The sequence below is a fragment of the Hesperophylax consimilis genome, chromosome 1 (genome assembly GCF_061612785.1).
Source record: "Hesperophylax consimilis isolate HC1 chromosome 1, BYU_Hcon_1.0, whole genome shotgun sequence".
In the NCBI taxonomy this organism is placed as follows: domain Eukaryota; kingdom Metazoa; phylum Arthropoda; class Insecta; order Trichoptera; family Limnephilidae; genus Hesperophylax; species Hesperophylax consimilis.
Window position 1 is genome coordinate 37,434,966 of NC_142836.1, and position 26,240 is coordinate 37,461,205.

The following is a 26,240-nucleotide window of genomic DNA, read 5'->3' on the forward strand; positions in this document are numbered from 1 at the left end:
AGATTTGTTTATACCGATAAGTTTTCCAAACCCTTGGAAAACATTGTAAGAGGGTTTCGCCCATAGAATAAAGAGATCACTAGAAATGCTTTCCGAAGATTTGAATGGAAATCAATGTCACCACTGACTTAGCATCTTTTGGTTCTAGCCCATTTAGCTCGCGCTGTCTCTCTTACATTTGATTGAAATGAAATTTCATGATGATGAAATGCAGTTCCGTATTTGAAATTTAAGCAAAGAATTCTGACTTTTGGACACGCCCACATCGCATTTCTTGTGTTCTTCTTTATTCTATGGTTTCACTGCGCAATTCAGACATTCTGGAAATTACGTTACCATAAGATGACTTTCAATTTAAATGTAACCTATCGCAAAATCTTCATCATTGGCAATTAATATTTGTTGATTACAATTCAATGCGGTGCCTAAAATTAAAAAAATTTCTATCAATAACAAAATTTTGCTGAAAAAAACTCACTTCAAAGGGCGGGTGGGGTAGGAAGTGACAATAAAATAATATCAATTAAGTCATAAAACCTGTTTTTAAATTTGTTTTAAATTAGTTTATTATAAATAATTCTTCATCATTGCATTTATATAAATTAAATAATATCTATTCCTAAAATGTGTAGCAGGCCCTTCTTAACCAGGGATACACAAGTATCAGATACTCATGTTGTGTACAAATATCGCAAACTTGTCACGCACAGTCCGTACACATCGCAATTGAAATCACGAGACCTGCCTCGCTACCAATCATTGTTGCATTCTCGAAATGTCAATTGATCTAAAGCAGACACATTGTTGCAAAATATCTGAAACAAGTGCGCCATGTTTACGACGATTCGTGAGGAAACAACTTTACCCAGCTGGTCGCGGAGACTGGCACCGCCAACGAGTTTACAAAATGTCGGCAACACATGCTCGTGTACGAACCTCCACGCAGACGTACGGCAGAAGTTGCCAAGATACCTGAATCATCGAATATCTGATACTTGCGAATCCCTGTGGAAGAAGAACCTTATTCGCCCCAAAATAATGTTAAAATTGTAACATTGTTTAAAACTTCCACTCATTATAATGCATGTATTAACTAACCATTCCCAATATTCAGATTGTATTAAAATGGATGCTTTCACCAATTGAAACAAGTCAAGAAAATGCGGCAACATACTGTAAAACCCCCACATAAGATTTTTTTTTGGTTCCTTGAAAACTGAACTTAAAAAAGGTCTGATTTGGAACCCACATAATACATATTTTTTTAAACCTTATAAGAGTGTTTTACTGCACTTGATCGCAATAACACTAACATGAGAGAGGCAACAAATGATTATTGTGTACTACAGGGACTGATGAGTGTTGTGGGAAATGGTTTCGAGGACCGAGCGTGTCCCACTCAGTCATTTGGTGATTTTAGCATGGTGTACTCGAAGGTGTGTGCTCAGGTTAATTCATGGCTAATTCTGCAAAAACCTAACACGTAGTGTTGGGCCAGGGATGATAAATTCATTAACGAAAAAAACAGTTCAACCCGGCAATAAATACATTACTTTGATTATATTTATTATATATCATATTTAATACATTATAATAACACTACCTAGGCAATTCATGACCTTTTTGGAGTAACATAAACCATGACTATCATTTTTACAAGAATGATAGTTAGATTGAAAACATGATTAAAACTAAGTTATTATTTACACCTGAACTGAGTTCTGACTCGACGACGTTGAGGAAGTGGCGATAAGACTATTTGGTTGGTTGGATAGTTAGTTTATTTCAACTGGGACTTGATGTGTTGCAAGAATTCGTGGTAGGATAGGGCCGACTCCACCCGGTCGTCTAGCAGCTTGTCGGTAAACAGCGCTCGGTTGGGGGCTGTGTCCCTGAAATACACAAAATTGATACATATAAATAATATTTCGATTATTCCAACAAACTGCTGCTTTGCCACAAATTCAATATCTAATTATTACCGCAAATGTTTTTCAACATGGGTATACAGTAGAGGTAGGTCCTGTGAGTACTTTTCGTTACTGGGTTTGTACCCAGGTACAAAGGTACAAGAAAATACCGGTTACAAAATACTCAAAAGTATATTATACCGACCTGAGGATTAGGACACCTGAGTATCTGGGGATGGAAAGTAATAAATGCTTGTGAGTAATGATTCCCCACAAATTTTCTACGTAAAAATGATTCCCTCCAATAATTTAAATTTAAATTAATATTCGAATCCATGGTGGGGGGGGATTGTTAGAGAATTTCTGAAGGAAGTAATTCACCACGAAAATTTCCGATGTGGGATTCTGCACAAATTTTTCAAATCCATAGGGGGGGGTAGCTAAGAAATTCCCCGTCGAAAATTACCCACATATTTTTCGTCCGGTTAGAAATACCTTTTAAAAATACCCATTAAAAGTACCTATTGAAAGTACCTATCAAAAATACCTGTTAAAAATACCGGTTACAAAATACTCACAAGTATTTTATACCTATCTGAGGACTGTGGACAGAAAATAATAAATACTCAGTCCCAGTAATACTTGTGAGTATTTTGGAGATTTGTCACAAGTACAAAGTATTGCATGAAAATACCCGGTATTTTTACTGGGTACGATAAATACGCCTCACCTCTAGTATACAGTGAAACTCACGTGCAAGGTTTTCCAAAAAAAAAAAAATATAATAAAAGTATTATTATATTTGTAAAAGCCCTAAAAAAGGGCATTGACCGGTTGTGTGCCTTAAGCGCGTATACGCGCTCTAGATAGCCGTGCTCACAAGGCCAACCGTATAAAATTAGCGCATTAAAATGCTGTTCTATATGGCGATTTGATTTCGCGGCCTGCCGGTACATCCACACCAAATACCTTCCGGCAGAGAAAGGGTTAATAAAGTAATAAATAAATAAAACAGAACATGATAAAATAATAGGTTAGGTTGGGATTAGTGTTTGTTTGTTCTTTTTCTTCATTTTTCAAATGTTCTGTTATGTTAATGTTTTGTTTTGACAGGGAACCTCCTTAAAACAAAAATAAAAACAACTTACAAAATGACTTGAATGGGCGCCGCAAACGGTCTGTCATCGTTGAGTTGCTGCACAAAGGCGTGCAGCAGGGAATTCTCTTCCGTTTCCAGCGTGGGCAGCGAGTGCCAGCCCTCGGGACCCACGAGCGAAGGGTGCGCCACGCCCAGGGCCGCCTGCAGCCACTGCACGTCCACGCGGTGTCCCACATACAGGATCATGCTGGACTCCTGGTCCAGGAGGTAGGCGCCGTTTGCATTTACCCTGAAAATTAACCTTTTTAATGCTGGCCTTTTCAATGCAATATACCCTACTACACATCACTTTTGAGTGAAACTTCTTGGATCACATATGAAACATGGAGACGACTATGGGGAAAGCCTCCGATGGATTACATATGCGACACCCGCGTAGACAAGCTTAAGAGATATTCATTATTAACTAAGCAAGAAACTTAAGTTAATAACCTTTGGGAGACAAGATAGATAATTTTTAGTACAGATATGGACATACAAATTGCCAACTTGCCCTAACATAAAATCTGGGTTTCATTTCAAAGAACTGTAGGCAAACCATGTTACCAATATGTTTGGCACCAGGAGGGTTGGAGAGTGCTATGAATAAAGTACGACATCAGTTGTACGTTGATCTCCGAAGAGCGCATTGAAATAACCGGACCCTGTGCGGAGTTGTGGTTTGCAGCGCAGTTAAGAGTCTTTTCTGCGGAGGGTCTGAATGTTCGTTTTTAACGGAACTGTCTACAAATCGGTTTGTGTAGCAATGCAAATATGAGTGAAGCGAGTAAATTAAAACACATATGTAAAAGTGGCCCGAACTTTTGTTTACCCGATTTGGGATTTTTTAGTTAAGTTTTTTACGCAGCCAGCAATTTGCTCGCCATTGTAAAAAGTTAGTAATTCATAAGCAGATTTTATTTTAAATAGTGATATTACGATTTGAGTTGCCTGTATACTGTCAAATTCATTTATTGACAAATCACAGAAAGGGAGACGGTCAGGCCACATCCACGATCCGAGCACTTGGTTTGTTCCTCTTTCTCTGATGTGCTGGTGTATCAATATGGATGTCTATGAGTACAGACAACGAAAATGAATAAAATGGTGATGACATATCAATCAAAGTGAATTTTGAAAGAACAGCACCATTAGCCCCTGAGCACTTGCAAGATAATCGGTAAACAGGAACTGGACACCTGCTTACAGATATGAAAAGTGGGTGGTTTCTTCCAAATTATTCTTGTATAAAATGACAAACATGTGAAATGGTCTTTTCGCCTTCATTTAAATCGAGCAACTTCAAAACCCACATTAAATTCCTTTTAGCCTTTACCTTAACCTGCCTCACAAAGTCACCCAACTGGGTGACAATATAGGTCCATATAAACTGAGGAGAAACAGCAGGATATCGGCTAGGTGTTTTCCTGGAGGCAGCCAAGACTTAAGAAGGTTTGAAGAGCCGATGATGTTTTGAGAAGACAAATATGTAGGATATATTTACAGGCGAAGAATCAAATATGATCACTCACTTCTCAGCGCTCAGATGTAGGCGCGGTGGGCAGGGCACCGACTCCTGCTGGCCCTCGCTCTGGTCCGCCACCGGCTGTAGGTACTGGGCGAGGCAGTGCACGGGGTACAGGTCGGGGTAGATGGCGCGGATGAGGCTGCACAGCGGCAGGCTCTTCATGGCGCACATGGCCGCCACGCGGTCATCCAGGCGCGTTGACGTGCCGGTGCGGAATGCAGGCTGGAAATACACATTATAAATTATTATTTTTATTATCAATTATCAATTTGTAGTTTTACTCCAGCAAGACTGGGTGGATAGTCCAATACCCAATGTGCCATACTACAATATAATAATATGGACCTGCCACAAAGCTTTATTGAGAGATCTATTTCTGTTACAAGCATTATTTATGAGAAGAAGGGAGAGTTTACGATGGATCTATCAACAGTACGACTATAATATTCTTCAGGGGATGCGAGTTTAATAAAGTAATGAGTTTAATGAGATAAACGTAATTTTCAGTGCAATGTAAAAACATGTTTCATGTGACACAAGGTCTACCAGACTAAATTAATTAATCCTGTGTCATAATTGAAGATTTTCTTACATGTTTAAGAAGTGCCAAGAGATAGAGAGGCATCAGTCTCAGTGACACGGGGGCCACTAGGCCCGAGGTCGGCCCCGAGGTGATCCTCTGGGCTCCCAAGGCGTCCACGGCTGCATTGAGTAGGGCTTCTCGGGCGTCCGACAGTGAAGATGTTAGAGAACGGTCCACACCTTAAATCAAAATTGCCGGTCAGTGGTTGAGTTGGCATCGTGTCTGGGTCCCACCCAGGCGTAATGTGTTTAATTCCTCGGCTGACAAAGTCCCCCATCACGACACAAGCAACATTTTCCGCTTACTGTGATAGTTGTAGAGGATTTTCAAACATTATCAGGTTATTCGTAACCTAGAAATCTTTATCTTTCTTAAAAAAAAAAAAAAATATGTAACAATAGAAAACATGTGAAAAATAGATGGTGACATAATATTATGAAAACTATAGATATATATGATAACCATAGACATCTACGATAACTTTAGACATCTATGATAACCATAGACAATAATGATAACCATGGACAATAGAGATAACCATAGACAATAGCGATAAAGTGACAAATTACCCATTTTCGCTAGAAGTCCTACTATACACTGCTGATCCGCAGAATGAATAATATCTGATAAAGTGTTGACTACAGGAAGACACATGGTGTGAACTCGAATACGCCTTTCACCTGAAAAAGAATAAAGTAGATTGTTTTAATAATATTTAACAGATTTCCAAATTATGGAAATTTCCAATAATAAAACAGTGACGCCATCCAACTTTCCCCCCTCATTTAATCCAGACTCTCAACAAATCCTTCCTAGAACCCATTGACCATGTAAATAGGGCAGAGTACAGACTGCCTGCAACCAGTGGTTTATGGTTTCCTAAGTTGGCGTATGTCGTGTGGCTATTGAGTCTAGTCATTTAAAGCAGCGTTTCGATTCTGAGAATACCTTCAACCCTGAAGTTCCTTAACCAACCGAGTGGAAATATAGTTATCCCGGGTTGTAGATAGCAAAGATACTGTTATTGTGAGGTGTTGCATAAATATGTATCACATGAGAAGTTGAATAGCTGAAGAATTGATTTAGCTCAGTTTGTAAAATATAAACAAGACAGTTGATGGGTAACTGATTAGGCACTGCTGATAGTGAGATGTTGTATTAAATATATGGGTTGTTATTACCTTTGCTACTAGTATATAACAGAGCTGCCTGGAAACACACATGCTGAACATCGGCCAGACTCTCCTCGATCGAGAGTTGCATCCCGAATCCTGAGTCCGGACTCACGTTGGGTAAAGACAACAGGTCGGTGGAGCGGACGAAGAAGCTGCCGTGGAATGTGTGTATTGCTACGCCCCTGAAACACACAGCATTCATTAAAATGCTAAGCAAAACCTCAAAATTTTGCGTTTACATTTTTTTCCTGAAGCATCAGAAACACTTTGAACAACGAAATATGGACCAACTAGATCTGCGAAACTCCCTTCAACTCGCAATGTCATTCCTTCATGAGCTCAGCAATATTGTTAGTATAAACTCTTCGATCACTCGGGGGTCGTGAAACATTGATAGCTTTTTCTGTCTCAAAAAACTGGGTCTTCGCTGCTATTTTCAGCCTCCAATGTCATTTCCATCATGAGCTATTGAGCTTTGAAAAATCCATTGTGGTGTGAAATAAGGCAAGGTGCCGTATTGTCTTACATGTATTTATATTGCATAAACGTAATCTCAGATGAAATCGGGTAGAAAAACTATATACATATAATAAACAACAAAAAAATGAGGAAAGGAATCCGTTGCTTATTGAAATATTGTAAGTTGATTAATTGATGATAAGAAAACATCTCAGAGTTCATACAGTATGTAATAATCATCTGTTTATTAATTTATAGTGAGGAAGAAAGTGCAGAAGTTTACCTGGTACATCTCACTCGCATGACAGCTTCAAAGCCAATCTTCCTAGTTAGATATCTAGTAAGGCAACGCTGCAGTTCCTGAGCTTGCCATTCCCTGTCAGCCCGGAACAGCGGGAAGTGGTATACGGATCCTCCGCTGAACTGACTAATTCCACCTGGAAAAAAGAACCATTTGGTTGAACATGAGCATGATAAGAACATGTTTTATCTTCAAAACACAAGGCATACTAATATGCGTAATGTTATTTTAATGTAATAATAGCAAGTTAGCATTTTTATGTACAGCATATTAACTGTTAACAGGTTCAAGAAGATGCAAATTTCTACCATAGGTACGTACTAAGTGTAAAATTACATCATTACCGAAACGAATGCGAGGTAGTTACTTTTGAATGTTTTTATCAATAAGTCATTTTAGAAAATCATTCTCTTCCATTTTAAAACTTAACGAAAGGATTCAGATCACGTCGGTATAATAAAAACTCTTATCAGGATTTAAAAAGTGATATGTAAAAACAAATAAAAATATGTAATTTTATAATTTAAAGCATAAATCCATACTAGATATTTGCTAGACCTTTTCAGTAAAAAAAATATTATTCATTTTGGTTGGGTATTTTGGCTTCAAATCCAAATTTAAGTTTTGTATGAAAAAACATGAAGCATGAAACTTGTTAAGTGGGAAATCTTAAAGTACCAATCACACATACCGCGAAAACATTTTTTTATTTAAATACTGCACAAGAGTCCCAACCGTCCGAAGCCAGTTGGAGTATGAAATCCCCGATTGTTTTTTGTTAACTGTTTTTATAAAATAAGAATTGGGGCATGTTGTGAGGCTGAAGTTAGTGGTGAGGGGAAAAGGAAGGTGGGTAAGTACCTTGCTATTCAGATCTGGTCACCAAACACGGCTGAAGATGTAAAGGTCTTGATCACTTACTGAGAGTGCTGAGGTCAGCATACTGGGAATTGAGCAGGAAGAGGTCCACGGCCACCTGCACCCCGCTGCAGTCCAGGGCCAGGCGCTTGTAGAAGTCGGTGGCGGGATTCAAATGAGCCACTTCTTTGGACGAACGATTATTTGGATCCTCCCTGAAAATTCAAAAACAAACATAAAATAAGACATTATTCAAATTCGTATCGAATTACAAGTTAACTATGTAACTAGCACAGAAAATGGTGTCGGTAAATTAGGCTTTCCTTGTCAATAATAGATTAAATAGTTAAGAATTGCAAACATTACAAGAGAGTCATTGATAACTTCTGTACCTCTGCAAAAGTGGAGTGCACCGATTTTTTTAATCAGTTTGAAAAACAGCCAATTAATTGACATTTAAAAACTTACCACCAACAACACCTTTGTTCAAGTTATCGCTAAGAATTGCTAAGCTACTGGCCAAATATCAAAATAACCTCTTGATTTATGCATAATTAAAAGCCAATATTACTGGATATATTTTTTCTCTAAATAAAAGAGTCAGTATTATAAAAAAGCCAATTTAATAGTATCATTATTTCGTTAGAGTTGTACTAATTAATAGAGGCATCAACAGATGGCACTGGTTGCTACATTTGGTAGTGACGTAACATTTGCACCCAAAGGCATGGCCTTTTTCGACACTAACATAAACGAATCATCCCTTGAATGCAGATACTCACATGTACAATTTTTTTTGTAGAATACATTCAGCACTTAAATAATAATAATAATAATAATATAATATCTTTATTGTGACAAATTTTCAAACTATAACTATAGAAATATATGAAAGACTGTTGTGTGTCCATTGGTTTATAAATTAGATGAGTATATAATTTTATCAACGGAAAGTAATATATAAACAGTAGGTAAAATAAATGTAAATAAAAAAAATGTTAATGTAGTTATGTGTTAAGGTTTATCATAGCCCGCCTCACTAGGCTTAGCCTGTGTTGAGGCAGCTATCTACCAAGTTTATTTATAGTACTATAACGTATAGTACTATAGTACTATATGTACATAGTTTATTTATAGTACTATAGTACTATAAATATGACGCATACTTTGTTTCTACCTTTGACACCTTATAACAGTGCGATTCGTATCAGTAGCTCTACTTCGCGCATATTTTTTAAAGTGTGGTTTGATTTCTTGTAAAAGTTTTATAAATTCTAATATTATTCATTTTTTATGTGGTAGGGTAGGTAGTGGTTATGTGCCTGCATGGAATGCATGCCTCTGCCTCACAAGTCAAAATTAGGCTGTCCGCCTTTTCGTGATATACTAACATTTATACATGTTGTACAAAGAATAGTTATCGAATGGTAATGTCTAGCGAAGTAAGGCGGGCCACAGATAGCTGCGCACGGCTACGTTTCACAAGTGGCTTTAGCTATGTTCACTATGAGCTGCCATACACAACAATATATTGCGGGCCACGCGCCCGCTATGCATGGCTGCGTGGGTATGTGACGTCAGACGCACACGCGTGGGCTGCAGCGGATGCGCTGGCCATGCAAAGCTTACGGGGCCACGATTCTCCCCCCACTCACAGCTCCTGCCTTTCCCACTCTTCAAACCGTCGCGAGCGCTTGAACGAGTTACGCGTGTTTGTTTTTTTATTTGATAAAGCATCGTGAAAATGGGCGTTTTCATGTTGTAGCTCAGCTAGCAATGTGTGACCACATCGCTGTATCAAGCCACATAGCTGTTGTGTCAATAGTGGCTGTAACGGACGTACTGCTCCGGGCTCTGACGCGGTCGCCCCATATTAAAATTTGTTATTTGCCCTGTTATTAAATTGAATAAACTGCTAGGAATATGTATGTGATCTTGTAATAAATAAAACGTCAGAGCTTGGCTAGAGGAATACGGGCAGAGAATTTTAGCTGGTGAAATAAAATGATATTCAATTCGGGCACGATTGTGAGAATCGTGCCTAAACGTAGTGGGAACGTTCGGCCACGGCCCGAAGCAAGCGGTTGTGCGCCATCATATCGTTACAAATGACCGGTGGTACGCCGTCATTGCGGCCCACGGGCACGATTCTGAGGATCGTGCCCAAAAAAAGGAAAGCCGTAGACACGTTCGGCCACGGCCCGAAATTACCGGCCGAGCGGCGGTAAAAGGACCGGCGGGGCGCCGCCATCGCAACCCAACACGGCTCTAGATTCCGAGAATCAAAGAGAAAGCAGGACCCGTGGGAGGGTGGGGCCACCGCTGGCGTCCTATAAAACGGGCACAGACCCCTTAGAAATGCAGATCTCCAGAAACCATCACCAGCTCTACAACTCTCTCTCTGCTCTGCCCTCTACCTCGCTCCGACTTCTGCCTCTGCTCGCCCTCTTTTACTCTGACCCCCGCCTCATCCTGGACCACGGACTTGCCTACCCCTTTGGACCAGACCCGGGATCAGCATTAAGAACAAGCGAGAAGTGATCGGACCAGCTCTACTGCGGCTTCAGAGATGGCCTTGTTCTACTCCCCCACGCCACTGAAGGACGACATCTCACGCCTCCGAGGATTGGGATCACCGGCCCATTCACAGTCTTGTGTATCTTACTTCTGTCTGATACAGTGGCCATGGACTTTGTGAGCAGCTATCTGTGGCCCGCTTAAATTTAAAAAATGTGACAACTGATCTTTGACTTAGGTACAGAATTAATGCATAAATTTTAAAAACCACATGGTCCTAAATCATGGGATAATCACTGATAAGACTGCATCTTAACAAAAGATTATCTGTTATCACTATAGTATGTAATACAGTAGGTAAGTAATAAGTTAAGAGTGTAATATAAAGTATTGCTTGTACAAATAATAATTCATACACAAATATCTTAAATTTCACAGTTTTGAAAAAATTTTCCACTATCAATATATAGTCATAAATTATTCTAACTACATGATAATAATGTCAGCATAGTGACGGAATTAATATCTCCAGAAATTAAATTAATTCCACTATCACAACGTTTACCCGACAAGAGGGTGATAAGCCGTATGCTGTATAAGTGCTAGTGTAATATGTATGTATGCAATTATGAGTTTCAATAACGAGAATTATTTACCTGGCTGTCAAACTGCCTGGGCCCACGTTAGTTAGGCAGGTCTGGAATACCGTGATGCGACCACCGGTAGGAGCCTGCAAATAACCTCATCGATTAATTACATAGATAGAATAAGAGAAGATAACAATCATCAAGAAAAGATTGTAGCTTATAATGTGCAATATACATAGTGTTTATTTATTTATATTATATGGCCTATATGGGGAAAACGTGTCATATGTAATAATTTGGTGAGCATTTAATAAATTTATTATCTAATATAGATAATTTGTGTATTTGTATTTGTATGTATCTAGTTAAATTAGTAATTTGTATGTACATCATTTTTGTGAAAAGATTTTTACATGGAAAGTAAATAAATTGCTATTTTTACAGGATTTTTAGAGAACCTTAATTTTTTGTAAAATATCGCCAAAAGTTTTAAAACTGACAACTTTATTTTACAATAGTTAAATAATCTTTCTGTAACATAGATAAAATAAACTAAAACAGGTGAATAAATATTTAAAGATGTTCAATGCTGATTAATTAGACAAAAATCCTAAATTACAAAGTGGAAAAAATTAGGCTACTGAATTTAGGATAGGATAGAATGCTATGAACTAGCTCTGGAATAAGGGTTTTAAGTTTATTTAGGAATATGATTTTTGTAGAGTTTTTTGTTCGGCTTAGATCAGTTCATGTGGGAATTGTATTCCAAGCTCTAAGAGCGTGTTATGTATCTGAACTAAATGTTGAATCCTTCAACTTCAGCAGATGATGTTGCTGATCTAAGGTAGATATTTTTTAAACTCCATCACATTTGATGACTATCAAATAGACAATCAGGGCCATTTTGAATTTTTGAACAGTCATCGTTAAATACCGATTTTCAGTCCATTTCAGCTTTTGGTCATATTGTGATTGGCTGTCAAGCATAATGGTTATCTTGTTATGCTCATCAGATCATAATCACAATTTAGTCAAAAGCTGAAACGGGCCGAGAATAGGGATTTAACGGGAGCCATTCACAATTTTCAAAAATTACGTTGATTAATTAGGTGATGGAGATTGAAGCACCCTAAAGAGTTGCTGATCTAAGGATTGTTGTGAATTGATATTATCAGGAATGCACAGCTGGGAGGACAGATAGTAGTAACAAAGGGAGATATGGAATGGAAGCATTCTGACAACTAACGTTGAGGTACAACCAAATTGCACGGACCATCAAAGTGACTATGCATTGAAAGATAAGCATTTGGTGTGTAGATAGAAACAGAAGGCGAGGCGCTGCTGTGTGTAGATGTGATGGATTATCAAACCTTCCTTGTTTCTGTTATCTATGCTTTGGAGGTTAGTTTTAGAAGAAAGACGAAATTAATAAGGTTAGGTGTATGTATTACGGTGAGTTTATGTGCGGCCTGCAGGGCGGCCCCCAGGGCGCTGCGGGTGGAGGAGGGGGAGGGGTTAGCGTGCAGACCGGGCAGCGACTCCAGCAGCTCCTCCACAGCCGTGCGCTTTTCCACCAAGTTCACCAGCAGGTCCTCCGGGCTCGGAACAAATATATCTGAAAAGACCATTCGGTTCAGTACTCATGGCTACATTTTAATCTGATAGTATTATTGTCCCAGCGTCTGGACGATGTAGGCCCTCTGATTGGTCAAATTAAAATTGTCTGTTTCGGGTAACTTGAATATTAAGACACTATTCCATACTAAAATAGGATCGCCTCATAATAATACGAGATTTCTTCAAAAGCATCGTTTCTGCTCATATAATTTTTGGATAATATCGAAGAAAATATGTTTTAAAAAGTTCATAATCCATTGGATTAATTACATTAAAATGAAAATTCTCCACAGTTACGTGATTATGTTTGACGTTTATAAAAATTCACGCGTTTCTTCAAGATGGCCGACAGAGCGCACCTCTGGCGGTTTAAAGACGAACCAAATGCCTGGCGCGAATATTTAAATATGCAGCTCACAATACTTGACTACTTACCAAACAAGCGTTTTATAAGAAGATTTCTTCTGGAAGCTTATCACTTTGTAATGGCATTTATCATTATTATTTATATTTTTTTTTCTTATAAATTATATCTGATTTTATATTGGCATGTTTTCTAATTTCTAAAATTTCAAAATTATTTATTTGCGATGCTTTATATCCTGAGTGAAGTATTTTAAGACCTGAATTTTTATCGAAAGTGTGATCATTATTCAAAAGATTATTTGCAAACTCAGATTCACTATTTCCATTTATAGCCCTGCGATATTCTTTAGTTCTGACTTCAAAGTTTCTATTGGTTCTACCTTTGTTACAATCATCTCAATTGAGTTTTTAAACTCCTGATTTTTTTGTTTGAATTTTGCTATCTTTATTATTAAGAATATATTTCTTCATTGTTATTAGTGTAAAACGCCAGTTGAATGGTACCAGGATTGTTTATATATATAATTTTAGAAGTATCGTTATCCACAAACAGAATTCTACGCCATTGTTTATTTCTATCTTTAGAAAGACCGTTTGAAGAGAATGTGTTTAATTTTTTTATTTAGTATTTCAACTATCAATTTATTAGAATAACCGTTATTAAATGCTATTTGTCTTATGAATATATTGTTTTATGGTTATATGCTATTTGTTTTTTTCAGGTCTTAAAATACTTCACTATAAATAATTTTGAAATTTTAGAAATGAGGAAACATATTAATATAAAAGCAGATATAATTAACAAGAATTTTTTTATAAACTCTCTTTTAAATATTTTCCCACTCAACTGGTCTTTCCCGTCTAACGATATTGTAATTCCTAATTATTATAAACCCAGCCTACTCTTACCCCTCCCCCCTCCCTCCTTCCACTTCTTCTTTCCCAATTGCAATCTATATTTAATTTTTGACTTCGGTGTATACACAATAAAATGTAAACATTATATTTATTTATTTATTGGACAATTTGCATAGCGCCGCTTTTGTGAGATATCACCTCAGGGGCGCTATATTGTAATAATCTACCTTTATATATAGATTTTTACTCTCCTGATGAAGGTGTATATATAATCTAGCTTTAAACTTTATTAGATACAGTAACAGTTGTGGGTAAGGAATTACCACCAGTTGGAGTAAAATTAACACCTTTTAATTAAACCGACTGCTAATGTCATCGCACAATTACCCTCCTTTTATTCATAAACACGGGTACAATTAATCAATATGTAATAATCTATTATTTAAGTCAACTTTGTTAAAACTATCTTTAATTGTGACAAACTAAACGATATTGATTCAACTTATAGACATTGACGGTTGTAACACATATTTAAGCACTGCAAGTCTCCTATGAGCTAATTATATTAGGTACAATAACAGTTAATATCAGTTGTAGACATGTAGTCAATAATAGTGTTTCATTTGAAATAATCCATCACAAATACGTAAAATTTCATTTATTCAAACAACTGTCATTCTTATTATGCGTAAATTTAGCATGTTATTATTAATTAACTCCTTCCTGTTCCGTGTTTTAACAATATATATATACTCACCCTCTCTCTGTGAATTTTCTAATATCTATCTATTAAATGTAACTGTTGTTAATATCACTTAAAATGGGCGAAGCCCAAGTAAGAGCCGCCCGCAGGGCCTAGCAGAAAAAAACCCGCGGAGCGGGTTTTTAACTGCTAGTATAATGTTATTCTTTGTTTAATTATTTCTATTTAGTTTAGTTTGTTATACGTGGGTGCGTATTTATATTAGATTATCAGTTTCAGTGTAGATACAGTCGTAATATATAAAATATAAGAATATAATAGACAATTTACTTTAAATGGAAAGTCATGTTTCTCGTACTTTTCTATGGAGTCAAATGTCAAATCTTTTCTCACAGAAACTCAAATCAGTAATAGAATTCTTCAGTAATTACTTTAAGGGACAAGATTAAGCATCATTTAAGACATTTTCTGTATTTGTATCACAAAAATAGTTTGATATAAACGAGCATGCAAAAACATCCCATCTGCAATGAGCCTCTAAATCCATTCAAACATCGTAAGTTTAAGATGTACAATCTTGGGCTCGGTCAAGGATTGCGTAGCAGACATATAAAATGTGAATTTTCTTGTATGAATGCGGCAAAGTTTGAGGACAGAGCATTCTCACGCTGGCTCCATATTCTTAGAATGACCATCCATTTAGTTTTTAAACAATTTTAAAAACACGCTTTTAAAAAAAGGCTATTAACAATAATGAGGGTAAATCGCCCTTGAGGTGATTGTATCAATAAACGAAGCTATAGAAAGTTGACCATTTACATTGCGAGTTGTAATAATTGATAATCATACCAAGGTTACTTCAACTAGAAATTATTGATACATAGTAAAATTATAAAAAAATATTTGTGTGATTGATATGTTTTTAAAAACGAGGTCACGAAAACTCACCATCAATATCGATGACTGTCATCTGCGTGGGCTTGGAGCCGCTCATCGAATAATAATGCACGGCATGATCATAGCAGATGAATGCGACCATCGTGCGAGAATCACCCGGCAGTTGGGCAAGGTGCGCCTTGAGTGTGGCACAGAACAGCGCCAGGTATCCTGAGCGCGCCCCCTCGGTGGACACGTCCAGCACAAAGGTGTAGGCTGCAGGTTGGGGAGGTCGCAGCATGTACTCGCTGGGGGCCACGTACTCTAGCGTGGCGGATTGGATCTCAGGGCGACGGCGCGGCTCGCCATATGTCTTGCTCACCGGGTCGTACTGGAACTCTTCGGGCACTGCCAACACAATAAAACAAGTTAGCTATTTAATTCCACAAGCTTCTTTAAACACAAACAAAACTTAGTAAAAAAAAAAAAGGTATAATTTTATATTTATTTGTATTACACCTAACAATAATGTTCCTTTCTGTAAAGTGTGAAGCCATAGGAACTTTTTATTCCTTTATTTATCTTCAAAACGAATATTACAAAGGATGCCTGTTTCACTGGGAGGATTCCCGTGTTGAAACAGACGGAACATAGCCAGCTGGTTGTGCAATACTGCTAGAGGTATTTTGTCAGATTCCCAATAAAATAATGTTCCGAAAAATTAATTAATCCACAATAATTGTTTTTGTGCAAATAAAGAAAACAAATTGTAATATACAAAGTTAACATTTCTTTATTTCTATTACAGAATTAGATGCAATAAAATGCTAATGAAACTCTCATGGTGGGCTCTTTTACTATAACTTAATGACGTTGTAATTGTAGAAGCAGTAAATGAAATGTGATAAGATAGGGTAAATACTTACAGTCATTTACTCGATAGCACAGATTGCATTTCCATCTCTTCAAGTCGACGAAGTAGACAAATGGATTAATGTACGTGCGGCAGGCTCGACACCTCACTATGGAGCTGCATTGGATCACAGGTAGATGCTAAAAAACATACAAAACACTTGTCTTGAACACCAGGTCTTGGGAATTCTCTTCTTAACACACATGGCTCGGTCATTTTTCAACTAAAAAACCTAAATGTTTCTTTCCAAAAAGTGTTTGAAAAAAAGTTCTCCAATGGATTTTTCTTGTTTCACAGTGTGAGTGGCATTGTCTCTAAATAGTATAAAATAAAGTCCCTCGTCGCATCTGTCTGTTGGTGTTTAGTTCTTCTATATATGGAAGCACTATTTGGAATCCACATTATTGCAAGTATGAAAACATTATAGAATCGGTTAAAAAAAAAATGCTTAGACTCTTATCTTTCAAATGTAGACTATATGACCATCTTAGATCATACGACGCACATCGTGAATACTTTAAGATTGATACACTTAGGACGGGTTGTTTCGGAGAATTTGAACAATTCATCAAATTTCAACGTTCATTTTCTGGTTCTGTGAAAGATTTTTTCAAGTTCTGTTTTAATTTCAGTTTTGTCAAGCAACTAGCCTATAATTCAATCAATCAATCTCTTGTCAAGGCAATGCACCATGTAACGGACGTTGTTGGCCACATTATTTCTTTGTATCAAAATTTGTTTACATTTATAAAATGTGCCAACTCCACGCCACTGGCAAAATCCTCACTCCCCGCCACTGCTCATTTTCTACCCCGTTTCGGCCAAAATGGCCTGAAAACTCTGACTCTGAAAAGCATCGGTACCGCATCGCGCACCTACCTTTGCTGAGCGGAACGATATTCAGATTTTCCTATGTACAAATTTACTATGAAATAACAATTTATTAAATGTTGCAAATGCCTATTTTTTACTTGTACATCTCCTCGGCGGTAGTTAAATAAACACTATTTGCGATGTGCTACCACTGAGGATATATTTAAAATGCTGTTTTTTAACATATTTGTGTAACCATTTTTGTATTTTTACTTTTTTGCCTCTACAAAAATCCAGGAACCTCGTAGCATAGTGAATCTTTTCTCTTTCTGAGCGCTATGTCACGGGGGACCTGAGAAAAATACTAACTTAACCATTTTTACAAATTTGATCACTTCAAGATCATTTTTACACTTTTATTTACAAAGTTTTCTTATTTTTTGTCGTATCTTGACAAACTAAAAATCTAGTTGTCAAGGTACACATTCTTATAACTGCTATGTAATAAAACTATGTAATTGTTATTCAGGCGAGCTTCCAAATCTTTGCAAACTTCCAAATTTAAGCGTCTGCCTTCGGCTATACCACCGGCAAAATGAATATGCGACATTTTGCAATGGCATATGTACGCGTTTGTGGCGCGGATAGAATCCCCACCACTTTTCGGCCGACAGCTAAATGTCGGCTGCGAGTCAAGCTTATTGCATATAAGCAGCAACACAAAAATAATAAATCAGTTCAACTTTACCACCAAAACAAGCGTTTTATTATCAACAAGTGACTCCTGCCCACCAACTGCCTCACCTCGCCTAGTCTTCTGCTCCAAACCTTCTGGTGTTACCTCATCAAGACCAGCCGGCCCTGCTCAGGAAAACCGCCAACGCCAGAAGCGAGCAGAGACGACAGCACACCCAGTGCCCAACATTCACCGAGCACCGGGTGCGGGAGGCAGATTTTTCATAAATTTGTACCACTATCATCATCATCGGCCGTAAAGGAGCATTCCCATCGGTTGAAGACACAGTTTGGAACCGGCGCCCAAATCTACAGTCTTGTGCGGACTCCCGTCCAGTACACACCACGTCGTGTAACATTTGAAATCATGCCACTAACTATAACGCTCCTCATGAAGATGGGCGATAAGGTTTAAATTTCCACTCAACACTGTTTGAGTGGAAACTGCATAAATCATAACTAAAGCATAAATCAAAACTGTCTGTTTTGATTTATGCAAGAAAAAAACATTGACAATGTCTTTTGTATTATTTTGCAAAGTTCAGGCACAAATCTTTAACCGCTTCTGTGCCAAGAGCGAGTTTACTCGCATTCTTGGCCGTGCCCAGCAGGCCAGCCATAGAAAAATAGCGAGTTTACTCGCTCTTCTTTGATCCTCTGTATCATACATATGTCCCGTTTTTTTTTAAATATATTTATCTAAGTGAAGGGAAGCAAAAACGTCGAATATTGAATAAATTTGGTAAGTCATTTAAATATCCTTTCAAGGTGTAATGTTTTTAATTTATAAAAATAAGATTTAAAAATGATTTATTTTGATTAAAAATTCACGGCCTGCTGTGCACATCTACACTTCTACCTACTGGCATTAAAAAAGTTAAATGTATTACAATTTTTCTAAAGAACTTAATTTGTCATATTTTACAATTAAACCGTAACCGAAAATGGGTTCGTAAGTAGGAAATTTTGAACTTTAAAGCAGTTTTCATAAGACTGATACTTTATATTTTCTGGGCTTATAAAAAGACTTCAATTTTAATTGTAACTTTACTAGTAAACCCAAAGGTCACGAGCCACCACTGCTATGCAGTGCTTCGCCTCACTGAGAATTGCTGATTAAATTGAGAATTGGAACTGTATTAAGAATGTATAGTACAAAGGGTATAGTACATATAGTACGGTGACCGGATAAATCATCAAAATGATAATTCATCACATCTTTAAAAAGTTATATAAAGTCATGGAAAGTGATGAAACAAAATCTTTATTAACTGGGTTAAGTAGGTTAGGTTAAAAAAAAAAATTCATTGTTTTTAATGACTTTATATCACTTTTTAAAAGTGTGTTGAATAGTCACTGTGTTGAGTTAGCATGGAATCATATAGTACACAGGGTGGTGGAAAACAGTCATATCCATTTGCCCACATAATAGTTAAAGTTTAAAAATATTAAATGATAAATACACTTTATTCAGTTGATATATAAGCACTGACGAAGCTAAAGCTAAGCAAAACCCGGTTGGCTGCCTATATATTAAATTCAATAAAGTGATTTATTTATTTATTTATTTATTTGTTAAGACATACACAGTACAATAAGATACAGTTAGAAATTTTTTAGTTATTACATAGTTGTAGTACCTATTACGTATGTCCATAAAATGTCATTACGTAATTTCGCCTGAGATTGTTATAAAAGGAACGAAGTGTGTGGATAGATAATAATAAATGAATTGAAAATAAGAATTATAATAAGCTCACGAATTGTAATTGACTGTTAATACATAGGAGTTTTGAAAAATGATGTGAAAATATTTTTGAAATTTGTCATGCTAAGAAATTTAATAAGTTAGTTTTGTATGTTAGAAAGGAATCATGAAAGATGTCTAAATGTAGTAATTTTTCGTAATGGGTGTATGTTGTGATTGCGCGAGTAATTACTGAGTTGTTTGCTGCATTGGTATTGTTGGCTTCAATATGAAATAGTGTAGTGTGCCTGGTACGCCTCGTTGGAACATTTAAACCAATGACGGATAGTAATTCGGGACTATCTATTTTATTATTTAGCAGATTGTGTAGAAACAACAGGTCTGACAATGTGCGTCTTTTTTGTAAAGTTAACATATTATTTGTAGTATTGTTGTATTTCTTTAGTAAATGTTTCGAAAATTTATTCTGTATACTTTCTACTAAATCTATGTATACCTTATATTGAGGATTCCATATTGTGGAAGCATACTCCAGTGGACTTCTGACCAATGAACAAAACAAAATTTTCAGAGTCTTAGCACTTTTGAAAACTTTGCATATTCTTAATAAGAAACCTAGCATTCTGTAGGATTTAGAAATAATGTGTTCAATGTGCTTGTCAAAAATTAATTTGCTATCTAAGTAAACACCTAGATCTTTACACGTAGACATAGGTTGTAAAGGTTTGTTATTCAAGTTGTATGGATAGATGATTTTGTTTTTATTTCTAGTAAATGTAATCGAGTGACACTTAGATATGTTTAAGGACAATAAATTTGATTCACAATATACGCACAAATTATCAAGATCGCTTTGCAATTCCATACAATCGGATAAACACTGTATAGCTTTATAAATTTTCATGTCATCCGCGTATAAAACAAAGTAACTATTTTTAAAGCATACGGAAATGTCATTTATATAAATATTAAATAAGAGTGGTCCAAGATGCGATCCCTGGGGCACACCTGAGATGATTTCCGTTAAGCAAGATGCAAAACCATTGACAACCGTGATTTGGTGCCGATTATTGACGTATGATGCGATCCATCTATAGAGGTCACCGTGAATTCCTAGACCTAATAACTTTTGTAAAAGAATATAATGATTAACACGGTCAAATGCTTTAGAATAATCCGTATAAATGGCATCTACCTGGCATCGCATATCCATTTGAGCATGAAGAAAATTTGTAAAAAATGCAAGATTTGAAGTTGTTGAGCGATTTTTCATGAAGCCGTGTTGATTATTTAAGAGTGAGGGTGAGATAGTAGAATATAATTGATCGTAAACAATTTTTTCCAATACTTTACTTAGTATCGGTAATTTGGATATAGGTCGATAGTTCGAGACATCATTTTTACTGCCATTTTTATATATTGGGGTAATCAGGGCTGTTTTCCATTTGTCGGGAAATGTTCCTTCGGATAGCGATAGTTTGAAAATAACAAAAATGGGGGGTGTCAATTGTTTACTACAATAATTTATGAAGATCCCTGGAAGTTGATCATCCCCTGGTCCCTTTTTGATATCAATGGACTTAAGGTATTTGAATGTGATGTCTTCATTGATCTCGATTGAGTTGATTATGCTATTTGAATTAGAGCAAAGACTGGCATTGCTTGTATGTGCAGGTTGAGCATTCGAAAATACAGATCCAAAATACTCAGAAAATAAGTTGGCTACTCCTCTACTGTCATTAGCAGTTTTTTCACCGTAAATCATATGATCAGGGATGGCAGGAGATTTTCTTTGAGAATTGACGTAGGACCAAATTTTTTTAACATTGTGCTGTATACCGGATTCTATTGTAGAAATGTAGGTTTTGTAAGCTGCTGAAGCGACTGTTTTTTGCCTTTTGCGAAGCAATGAAAATGAGAGATAATCAAGGGGGTTCCGATGGCGCTTCCATTTTCTAAAGAATTTTAATTTTTCGTTTGTTATTTTTATTAAGGCTCTATGATCTATTACATAGGGTGTTTATCAATTAATATAATAATTTCACACCACCTCAGTTTAAAAAATATTATTATCTAATATGGAGAGTTAAAAAAATATATACTTACATTTAAATCCTTAAATGGGTGTATCAATATACCGAGAGGCAATCTTGACTTTTGTAAAAGACTATTTGACTCAGGAATTTTAGTTAACGTACAACGAAATATGCTGGAAAGATAATAATGTAGTATTAGAACTAACATATATATTTACAGTATGGTGTATTATTAAAAAACAATAAATGCAATAAATTGGAATTCTCAAGCTTTCAGTTCATTTAATATAATAAACATTCATTATTTGATGTAATTTATATTATGAAGACTTGGCTTCTGGCTGATTCAGATATGTAATTGATAATTTTTAAGCCATGGGAATTCATTTTTAATTGTTGTGTAAATAAACATTAGTTACTTATACATGTAATCAATCACAATTTAAATCACTTTTAGGGGTTCATTAATACAAATATAATTTGTTAATCTATCATCATTATTAGATGATAAAAATAAGTGCATAAAACTTACTCTGGACTGCAGTTGACTGATTGACTGAATTGATGATTTAATTTGACAGTTGGAGCTGGCAATTTTTCTTCAGGGAGAACATTTCGACATTGCAGTAAGTCCACTGATTCTTGGCCCCATAACTGACTGAAAGAATTATGCGAAACACTCATTTTGCCCATTTGCTGTGTCAAGTCTGGCTGCGCAGTGGGCTGCTGGTTCCAAGACAGCACCGGGGGCACCAGAGGGGGTACCATACCCGAGCCGGGGGGATACTGGGTGGAGGGGAAGCTGGCTTGCGTGGCATTCTGGTAAGGGGGGGGCTGGGAGGTTGTGGGAGGGAGTCTAGGTTGTAACCCAGGCTGACTACCAGAAGGTGGATTGAGCAAATTGGGTTGGTTACTTAATGCATTCCTTTGGTTGTAAATACCTCCTGGAGGATATGGCACACTTTGAGTGGTTTCTATTTGAGAATTGGAGTAAATATTTTGGGATTGAGTAATTGAGGATCCAGTTACTTGTTGAGAATTAACGGCAGAACCAATCGGTGGCGGTTGGAAATTCTGAGAAGCGGGCACTTGACTAGGAATTAAGGGAGGGGCATTAGGGTTTATCTGCCAGTTTGGAAATGCCGAGGCAGGTTGATAGTTGGCATTCACATGAACTGGGGAAGAATTTGCATTGTTAAAGGATGTCGGAGGCAACGGATTCATCAACTTCTGCGGAGGAAGCTGGCCAGGAGGAAAAGAACCTATGTTCATATTAGCCTGAGAAATTGGAGCCACGGGATTTTGTATAGGACTAACTAGAGAAGGAATGTTGGAATATGAAACATTACTCTGAGATTGAGAAAAATATTTTGGTTGGGGCACAAAAGGAATCGGTTGGTTCACGGAAACTGAAGGATTTATCAAACTAGATGTACTCAGAACTGGATTGGAAGAGTTCAGAGTGGAGGGTCCTATTATAGGACCGGTATGCAGATAGTTCGGGTGAACAGTCCTATTCTGAGACAAGCCAGGAGGCCTTTGAGGGATAGGTTCGAATGGATTTCTCTGGGGAGTTGAAGTTTGAAGACTCTGAGATGATTGGTTCATGGCTGGAGATGAATTTCTTGAAGACAATGGACTTGCATTGTTATTGTAAATATTGTTTGGTATTGGCCCTTTGAGTAACGGCGAAGATGTAAAGGGTGACGGCGTGGAAGCTGGAGAATTGGGGTGGCCATTGGGATTGTAAGGACTGCCAATCCCATTGTTCCCGGGTTGCTGAAATGGTGGTCGCAGCGGCTGACTCGCGTTGGCAAATATATTTGGCACACTTCCTGATGTCTGATCCCCACTTGGTCCCTGTTTGGATGGCATATTCAATATACCACCGTGGGAAGGCTGCGGAATTATTGGATTATGTGACATTTTTCATTCCTTATATCTGAAACAAAATACAAAATAACCCTTATCAAAATAAGTCATAGCAATAAATATTTTCTTCTCACTGTTTACACATGACATCAATAATATTTATTCAATGTCAGTTCAAATTTCGTTGAAACAATATTGTTTACGTAAAAAATATACAAAACTATCTAGGTCAAGGTGGCACTATCATGCACTCACAAGAAATCAATTAAACATTATTTATTTCCTTATTGTATTCCTTTCAAGAGCTGTAAAACCATTTTCGGGATGTCTATCAAACTTCCCAACACCCAGACTGACAGCACTCGTAATTATACATAATATGATGGCGTGGAACACACAATATCCAGATTAAAAGTCAAAAGTTATCATTAAGATGAGCAGGAAAGGATTTGTTGTTGAGGTGAAGCTTTTAGTATTTTTTATGCACCTACATAATATTATACACAATGTTTGGAATTTCACATTTGATACCAAAAGGAGTTAGGTGGTGAAAAACTAATAGCCAAAGATATTTAAGATTTAACCGAAAACCGAAATAAAAAACAATATATATTTTGGAAAAAATTCGGTTTATGGGCGAAATTCCTAAAAAATAAAACTAGTTATTTTTATACTAACTTTGGGCCAGGGAATCCGAATCTGGAAGAATTAATTCTTATTCAAACAGTTAGATTTAGGTTTATTATCACTATGGATTTTATTGTCAACAACGTGTCGAAAATGGGGTATTGTATTTTGTTCTGCATCGAAAATTTTTAAGTCGTGTATTTCAGTTTATATTGCTTGCCCCAACCTAATTCTTTCGGATTCGGATTCCCCGGCCCAAAGTTAGTATAAAGATGTATAAAGATAACTAGTTTTATTGTCAGAAAGCGTTCAAAATGGCCAGTTAAATTGTTTGTGCGTCGAAATTTTAAAGTCGTGTAATTCAGTTAATATTGCTTGCCGCAACCTAATTCTTCCAGATTCGGATTCCCCGGCCCAAAGTTAGTATAAAAATAACTAGTTTTATTTTTTAGGAATTTCGCCCATAAACCGAAGTTTACCCTATATTTTTTGTTCTAAAATCTGTGCAATATTATGTATCGCAGAAACCACTGAAATCTTATATTCTAAAAAATGGGGATCACTCTACAGGCACGGAAGAACAGCAGTTCATGATGGATCTTTTTCTTACAACAAAGGCTAAAATTTTGGGTAATTTAGGGAAAATTAATTTAGACACTAAACTGCTCCACTTCTAGGCATAGATTATGGAAAGTACACTTCGTTTCAAGAATTGCTACAAGAAACAACTATTTACATGCACATAATAGTTTATTAGGTTTTTAGTTTGGCTTACTTAAGTAATTTATGCATATTTAGATTAAAACTAAACATTCGCAAACATCAAATCCGCACTAAAATCCGTCCATCAAATGTAAGGATTTTTACTATTATTTTTGTGAAAATTAAAAGTGCAGAAAATGATTAGGTTCATCAAAAAATTTAATTTTATGATTTTAATATTCCGCTTATTTCTATTATATTTATCTCACGAGCAAAGATCTCAGCTTGTGAAATCATGTTATGTCTAGTACCCAGGTAGAAGTTTACAGGTTGACAAATTGAAGTTTGACATGGGTGTCATTTACTTGGAATTTGATGACAAATAGTCTATCAAGAAAAGATCAACACTTCATGATAAAACCTCATGGACTTTTTTAAAACTTATATACAGAAGAATATTAGTATAAAATAAGAAAAATTCGTAGTAGTGAGAAAATGATTTTTCTAAGGTTTAACAACTACTGTACCGAGTTAATTACTGTCGAACTATATGTGATACGGGATACCAAAGTCATAACATAAAAATAATTTACTATTTTGATTGCAAAATCAGTAAAACTGCGCGTAAAGGATGCAAGATTAAATCTTATATCAGTGGTGCAAAGGTACACCCTCGCGCCTTAACCAAACTAGACTTCTTTTTATTAACTCGCAAGGTAACGCCTTAAACGTTTTACTTTTAACTGATATAATTCAAGGACCCACGAAAGTGATAGAAATCAAAATATCGCTAAACATGCAAGATCATCTTGTGCGAAATTTTCGGGCCAGAATAATCATGACAAGTGACATGAGTTAATTGATGGTTGCAGAAATTTACCTGTAATAGTAATTATTTTGGTACAGTCACAAAACCATTTCTTCAATTTATGATTCGCACTACACACTTTTGTTAAATTGTTTAGCCAAATTCACTTTTAAAACGTCACTAAACTCATCCAAAATACAAATCCGTCTTACGTGGCCGCCATAGAGTGCATTATATTACATTCTTCGACCATAATGCAAGGTCGGCCCGATAGGTTGCCAACATGGTTGTTGTTTGAAACGTCACTACCCTCCACCAATCAGTATCCAACGATCCAACCATAGACATACCAATACCAATACTGTACTATATCCAACGAAAAAGTGAAAACACTTTTTTTAAAGCCCAGACCAAGCCTTTAAAACTTAAATACTTCTTTGAGGGGAAAGCCATTTAAAAAAAAAAATTCAGTGAAATATATTTTTAAAACATATTTTACTCACTTTGAGCATTCCTATTTACTCCGCCGATGGAGCAGACTTTTTGTTAT

General features: G+C 36.5%; 1 protein-coding gene across 1 annotated transcript; it reads right to left on the bottom strand.

Moving 5' to 3' along the window:
• Positions 1 to 559: 559 nt before the first annotated feature.
• Sec24AB (Protein transport protein Sec24AB) lies at positions 560 to 25,959 on the bottom strand. Its single transcript, XM_089633318.1, has 15 exons — positions 25,763 to 25,959; positions 22,214 to 23,623; positions 21,752 to 21,854; positions 16,403 to 16,529; positions 15,549 to 15,884; positions 12,508 to 12,671; positions 11,126 to 11,199; positions 8,016 to 8,167; positions 7,077 to 7,230; positions 6,341 to 6,516; positions 5,729 to 5,839; positions 5,169 to 5,338; positions 4,581 to 4,798; positions 3,059 to 3,298; positions 560 to 1,892 (listed from the first exon to the last, which is right to left on the bottom strand). Exons 2-15 carry the CDS (start codon positions 23,605 to 23,607, stop codon positions 1,781 to 1,783), a joined length of 3,531 nt encoding a protein of 1,176 aa, XP_089489444.1. The 5' UTR covers positions 23,608 to 23,623; positions 25,763 to 25,959; the 3' UTR covers positions 560 to 1,780.
• Between the last annotated feature and the right edge of the window lie 281 nt (positions 25,960 to 26,240).